Source organism: Rhinolophus ferrumequinum, chromosome 15 (genome assembly GCF_004115265.2).
Source record: "Rhinolophus ferrumequinum isolate MPI-CBG mRhiFer1 chromosome 15, mRhiFer1_v1.p, whole genome shotgun sequence".
Taxonomy (NCBI): Eukaryota; Metazoa; Chordata; class Mammalia; order Chiroptera; family Rhinolophidae; genus Rhinolophus; species Rhinolophus ferrumequinum.
In genome coordinates this window covers 22,627,308-22,634,202 of record NC_046298.1, presented here as the reverse complement: position 1 = coordinate 22,634,202, position 6,895 = coordinate 22,627,308, and the positions used below count along the sequence as shown (strand labels likewise).

Sequence of the window (6,895 nt, the reverse complement as noted above, 5' to 3'; positions counted from 1 at the left end):
TACTGCACCTCCTTCGTTAAAAAGTGAGTCGCTTGGTCTGAGGTGATGTTATATGCTATATACCATGTCGGTGGATCAAATACTGTGAGTCTTCAGACGGTGGTGCTGGCTGAGGTCGTGCAGGCAGGAGAGGCAAACTTACACCATAATATGTGTTGTATTGATTTCAGTCAAGATAAATGTAATCAGCTTGGTTACTAGGTGACTGGCTGGTCTCTCTGAGGAATGGTACCATGTTGGGGATTCAGTATTGCAGTAGGGAAGACCCTACTGCAGTGGCAGTAGTTAGATCAGCCTTAGTGAACAGGTGCCCAGGCTGGTGGGCTTAGTATTAGCTTCTGTCCCTACTACCGTTGTGCCTGTATTGCGGTGGTCATTGACAGAGGTTGGCCGATGACAACTGGCTGCATCCTGTTATCTACTTTGTTTAGTCTCTTCCAGTGGGTGGTAGATACTCTCCAGTGGGTGTTAACATGTAATTCACGTGATAGAAAGATATCACTTTGTACCTACTCCTACAGCTTCAACTACATGCTTCTTCCCAAACCTCCTTGACCCTCATTTGCCAATCTTTTTCCTCATCGGCCCCTGACCAACCAGCCAAGCCACTCACCATTGCCCGTGGGCCCATATATACTCTTCTGTTGGGTCACTTTTCTTTGTATGAAAGGGGATGACCAGGTACATGCCTGGGGCTCTGCCAATTTGGAGGATTTCAGGATTACCCTGAAAAGTGTTACCAGTTGGGCAACACATTGAGAGTGGAAATGTGAACTCAATCCAATGTAATTGGGGAGAAGAACCTAAGTAGATGTTTGTATTTCTGATTCGATTAGGAAGAAAAACAAAGCTAGGAATAGCTTTATCTCAATAATGTTAGCAACATGCTCCTTCAAATTTGCTGTGGGAGGAAAACCGAACTTGAAATAGCTTCAAGAGCAGCAGCCACGTCACTCCAGCATGGTCCTGGGATCTGCCTGGTGGGAGGGTGGAGAGTAAAGGGATGCAACCTTTTTTCCTTTACTTATTTAGTGAATGTCTGCTCATCCTTAGTTTTCCTCTTCCAGAAAGATTTCTAGCCTTGCCTCACTGCCCTACTCCTTCCCTTCCCCTGCACTTTGCAGCCTCACAGCCCTGATTGCAGTCCCTTCTGTGACACCGGAGCTGAGACTTGCAGGGTGAGAAAGACAAGGGTGTGTGCCAAGCTAGGGGTATACAGGAGTGCAAAGTGAAGCTGGAGCCAGATGCTGAAGAGGAGATTGGAAGGCAGTGGGGTAGATGGAGAGGTCAGCAGGAACTGGCAGGACCCTTAAGGCCACGGCAAGGAGTCTGCCTTTGAAGAACCACAGGAAGCCCTGCAATTGTTTCCCTTTGTGTTAAGTAAACCTCACCTCTCCTTTAGATGTACTGGCCCTGGCTCACGTACCTGACTCAGCAACGTCCGGCAGAGCCACCTTAAGGCGTGCCACCTTAAGCAGGCTCCACCCTCAGCACACCCAATGGGCTGTGCAGTTACTCCGCTTAAGTATCTGCACCCCTCTGGCTACAACCCAGCTATGGCCAGTCTGCTCCGGGCGGCAGTAACCTGGGGCCGGTTCCCTTGGAGGGGCTACTGCTCCAGGGGGACTCAGGTAGGCAGGGGAATCCCTCTGGAGGGTGGGCTGCCCCCCCTCCCCTGTATGCCAAGCTCCCATCAGGCTCTGTGCTACCCCTGCACCGTGTGACCCTGAACAGAGAATCACTGGGCTTGCCCTGTGTCACTGTGGGTGTTGGGTGAGATGGACCAAAGACCCCACAGCTGTCATGAGTGGGGCTGAGGGAAGTCACACGAAAGGTTTGAGGGCTCCGCAGTGCCCCTTTAGGACTCCCAAATGTACACAGACATTTTGAAAGAATGCCTAGAAAGCAAGGGCGTGGGTTCTAGGCCAGGCTCTGTCCTTGACCTGCTGGCCTCCACTCCCCATCTGTAAAGTGGGAAGAAATCCTTAGAAGGGCTCCGAGGGCCCCACAAGCACCCAGCCACGGTGGAGTCGGGGTGGGGGACACTGCAGTTGATGAGCAATGGAGCTTTTTTCTTCCTGTCCTTCCTTTTACAAGCTGTGTCCCTGGTGTGACTGGGGCACTGCCTTGGAAAAGGGACAGAGATGAAAAGCTTTACCAGTCACTAAGGCAGGACTGGCTACTTTATGTGACCCTGATGACACCCCTTTTGTAGAGTGAGTCTGGTTCTTGTTTTTATCCAGGTGGCAGTTTTTCTGAAGTAAAACATTCACCCTGATGGTTGTGTCTGGATTTCCTTTGGGTGGGCCCACTGGCAAGGCCTGGCTCCTCTAGCTTTTGGGGGTGGTGTCAGTGTGGGTGAGGGGGAGGCCAGAGGTGCTGGCAGCTCCTCTTCCCCTCCAGCACCACCCCTCCCACCTGCCACAGGAGTAGTTCTGTGGCCCCAGGTGTCTGTAAGTGACCCTGGCAATGTTTCTTCCTTGCAGGGCAAACTCAGCAGGGACTTTGTGGAGACTCTGAAGGCAATTGTGGGGAGCCCCCATGTGTCTACTGCTGCTTCGGTCCTAGAGCAACACGGGCATGATGAGTCAATGCACAGGTATAAGGGGTCCTGTACTCTGTCAGAGCCCCTGGCTGGGAGTGAGAGTTCTGGGCTGGCTTCTTCCCTATTCATCTTTTTGGGGTGCTCTGGCATTGTCTCCTCCACTTGTGCAGCCTCAGGCCCTGCAATATCTCAGGGATCCTTGAAATGTGAGCGGGATCAGAGGGTCCCACACCCCCTCTAAACGCTGAGGGTCTTGTTCTAGGTGCCAACCTCCAGACGTCGTGGTGTGGCCCCAGAATGTGGAGCAGGTCAGCCAGCTGGCAGCCCTGTGCTATGGCCAAAATGTGCCCATCATCCCATTTGGTACAGGCACCGGGCTTGAGGGTGGAGTCTGTGCTGTGCAGGTATGGCGGCCCCTCCCTGGCCAGGCTCTGGTCCCATCACATGTCACATTTGTGGTGCCCAATCCACCACATCCAGCTTGATTGCCCAAGTCCAATCCTCCTTACCTGCCATCCTGGGGCTGCGGTCTGGCTGCTAGGTCAGCTTCAAAGTGGAGTGCTGGGGGCTGTGGTCTGGCAGGTGACCTGGGTCAGCTGTCCCCTTGGCACCCCTCCTGCCAGGGTGGTGTCTGTATCAACCTGACACATATGGACCGAATCCTGGAGCTGAATCCGGAAGACTTCTCTGTGGTGGTGGAACCCGGCGTCACCCGCAAAGCACTCAACACCTACGTGCGGGACAGTGGCCTCTGGTTTCCCGTAGGTAGGCTGGGACTTGAGGCCCTTCCCCAAGGCCTTCAGGGCTCCTGGAGACAGGGCTGTTTCTGGGGCTTGAGGCCACCCCTCTGCCCCTGGGCACCTGCCCATGCTACCTTCTGCCTGCCCTCTGCCCTCCAGACCCAGGGGCAGACGCCTCTCTCTGTGGCATGGCGGCCACCGGGGCCTCGGGCACTACCACTGTGCGCTATGGTACCATGCGGGACAACGTGCTGAACCTGGAGGTGGTGCTGCCTGGCGGGCGGCTGCTTCACACTGCAGGCCAAAGCCGTCATTTCCGGTGAGCACCCTCTACCCACGGCGATGGGGGCCTCCTGGATAGGTGGGCCAGGCTTCTGAAACTCGTGTCACGTGGGATGAAGCTGATAGTACTGGAGTTCATTTTTCTTGCACGAGGCGAACTTGGGCTCCGCCTTGATGGCAGTCTAGGCTGATGGGGACAGCCCAGACCTCAGGCTCAGCACCCTACCTGGCAGGGGCCTCGGGGACAGTGCCCAGCTTCCAGCGCCAGGCTCCTGGATAGAAATCTATTGCCAAGTGGCCTGGGTTCTCACCTACCTGTGTGTCCCTGGGTCCCAGGAAGAGTGCAGCTGGCTACAACCTCACCGGGCTCTTTGTGGGCTCTGAGGGGACACTGGGCCTCATCACAGCAGCTACACTGCGCCTGCACCCTGTCCCTGAAGCCACGGTGGCTGCCACCTGTGCATTCCCCAGTGTCCAGGCGGCCGTGGACAGCACCATACACATCCTCCAGGCTGCAGTGCCCGTGGCCCGCATTGGTGAGCTGGGGACTGGACAGTCCAGGTGGGCTCCCCAGAAGAGGCCCCCTTTGAAGACCAGGCCTTACCTCACCTGCCCTCCCCTTGGTCCCAGAGTTCCTGGATGATGTCATGATGGATGCCTGCAACAGGTACAGCAACCTGAACTGCTCCGTGGCACCCACGCTCTTTCTTGAGTTCCATGGCTCCGAGCAGGCACTGGCAGAGCAGCTACAGCGGACAGGTGTGCTGGGGTGCTATAGGGCGTAGGACACAGGCTGCCCAAAGTAGAGCCTGGTATCAACCCCTCACTCCCCACAGAGGAGATTGCCCAGTACAACGGAGCCTCCCACTTCTCCTGGGCCAAGGAGGCGGAGCAGCGCAGCCAGCTCTGGGCCGCAAGGCACAACGCCTGGTACGCAATCTTGGCCCTGCGGCCAGGCTGCAAGGTGAGCCGTGCTGGGCGGAGGCGGGACCCACGGCTCAGCCCACGGACCCTTTTTGCTCAGCTCACTACCCTGGTGTCCAGAGCAGCAGACCGAGGCCCACAGGGACAGGACTGCCCCCACGCAGCTGTTTCTCAGACACTATCTAGAAGGAAAGCAGAGTCATCTGCCAAACGCTCCAGAGAGAGCTCCTGCGGTGAGCCAGGCCTTGTGCACAGGGACCCTGGAGCAGGCCCAGCACAGAGCTTTTAGCTGTTGTGAATGCAGAGGATAAGCTTCCTGGAGAGAGGGATAATGAAGTGGAAGGTGTTAGCCAACAGGAAGGGGAGGGAGACTGGGCTCCAGCAGCTCAAGCAAAAGCTCAGATGTGTGTGCACTGGGGGAGCAGTGAGGGTGAGGAGCAAGGGGAGAGCTGTGGAGCTGGGGAAGCCTCTGCGATGGTAGCCATGCCTAGAGAACACGCCCGGCCATCATCTTGTACAGGGGACACTGGGGCCATGAGGCCGAGCCTCCTCGGAGCTGTTCTTAACCTTGACTACAGCTCTTAACCTTGACCCTTACCTCTGGGCAGGCAAGGGTGAGGGGGGGACTTCACAGGCCCGCCCCCTCTTCCAGGGCTATGCCACGGACGTTTGTGTGCCCATCTCCCGGCTGCCGGAGATCCTGGTGCAGACCGAGGAGGACCTGAAGGCCTCGGGGCTCACAGGTGCTGCCTGCCCACTGCTGGAGCGCGGCAGGGTGGAGGGTGGAAGGCTGGGCTGGGGATGGCAGCTCTGTCCTCTGGGCCCGTAGGAGCCATTGTTGGACATGTGGGCGACGGCAACTTCCATTGCCTCCTACTGGTAGACCCGGAGGACGCCGACGAGATCCACAGGATTAAGGTCTTCACACACCAGCTGGGCAGGTAAGAATAAACCTGGCCAGGGAGCTGGGGGACAGCTGCAGAGAGGGAGGAGCTCCCCGCTGAGAATCTCTTTTCTTCTGCCTCCCAGGCGGGCACTGGCACTCCGTGGGACGTGCACTGGGGAACATGGCATTGGGCTGGGCAAGCGGCAGCTGCTGCAGGAGGAGGTGGGCACCGTGGGCATGGAGACCATGTGGCAGCTCAAAGCTACACTGGATCCCCGAGGCCTTATGAACCCGGGCAAGATGCTGTGAGGGGGCCCCGAGCACTTGGCCCCCAAACCCCCAGACAACGGAACCTCCTGTTCTGGAATCTTGCTTAACGACAGAGAACAGCTCTGCCTTTCCCTCTGATCTGGAACCCAAGGCCAGAGGCTAAGCGAGAAGCCTGGACACTTGGCTCCTTCTTGGACCTCGTGTCCTCAGGAGCCTTTGGTCTAGTAAATGGCTCAGGGTCATTCCGGTGACACTTCCTCCTCTGTTCTCTTACACATCCTGTCCTGGACGGAAGAGGCAGTATGGGTCACCCCAAAGAATAAGGTGACCCCTCTCCATTCATTGCTGGGGGCCTGGGACCAAGCCTGAGGGACCCAGCACCCTTAGCCCTACTCTGCCTGGTGACAGGAATACTCCTTTCTTGGTGTGGAAGGAGGCCTTGATATTGCTTCTTGGGGTTCTCAAAATAAATCTGAACCCCATTTGCGGCAACCTGGAGATGAGCAGGCAGTACCTATGAACGGCTTCCCATGCCACCCCCATTCAGGTTCTCTGTCCTTTGGCCTGTGACACACTCATCCCTCATTCCGGACCTGTTCTCTGACTTGTTGCATTCTGAGGCTACAGAAGAAGGTCACTTACAGGGGCCCAGGTCCCGGTCCCAACTGCTCTGCCTGAGAACCCCAGGGCCTGAGGACTTGCCGATGGCCAGCATCTCTTACGACAGACTCCCCCACTGAGCCCGGGTCTTAGGACATTCTGAACATGTTTTTTAAGCAGCTGCTACCAGTCATTGGAAATGGAAGTGATTTGCCTCATCATGTGATGTATTATACTCCCAGCTTTTTTGCCCTCAAAGTCAGGATCTGCCACCGGGCATGCCCCGGCCTTGGGATGACTGCTAGAGCTACTGGACTAGGGTATGAGTTGTTCCCCGTAAGCCCACGAGAGGGCGCCTGACACCATAAACTCAGACACCATAGACTCTGCTTTGGGCAGTGGCACCTAACTCACCACCTGTTCGGGCATACAGCTCTCATCCCCCAACTTCTTAGGGTCGGGGAGGGGCCTGGTGTCCTGGGAGCCAATCTCTAAACTGTGCACCCCACTGCAGGCCCAGGAGCCTATTGTATGGGTCCACCTCCCTCCCCCTGGGCCTGGCCCCTTAGGAAAGGTGTTCGGCCAGCCATTTGGGTGCACCCTCCATCTCCCCTCACTCTTCTCCCATTACCTCTAAACTCCTTCCCT

The 6,895-nt window shown here is 56.7% G+C and overlaps 1 protein-coding gene across 1 annotated transcript; it reads left to right on the top strand.

Annotated features, from left to right (window-relative positions):
• The first annotated feature begins 1,556 nt into the window (after positions 1-1,556).
• Positions 1,557-6,636, top strand: LDHD (lactate dehydrogenase D). Its single transcript, XM_033127866.1, has 11 exons — positions 1,557-1,631; positions 2,487-2,599; positions 2,808-2,949; positions 3,169-3,310; positions 3,445-3,604; positions 3,904-4,103; positions 4,198-4,326; positions 4,404-4,531; positions 5,144-5,234; positions 5,321-5,432; positions 5,521-6,636. Exons 1-11 carry the CDS (start codon positions 1,557-1,559, stop codon positions 5,684-5,686), a joined length of 1,458 nt encoding a protein of 485 aa, XP_032983757.1. The 3' UTR covers positions 5,687-6,636.
• The last annotated feature ends 259 nt before the right edge of the window (positions 6,637-6,895 follow it).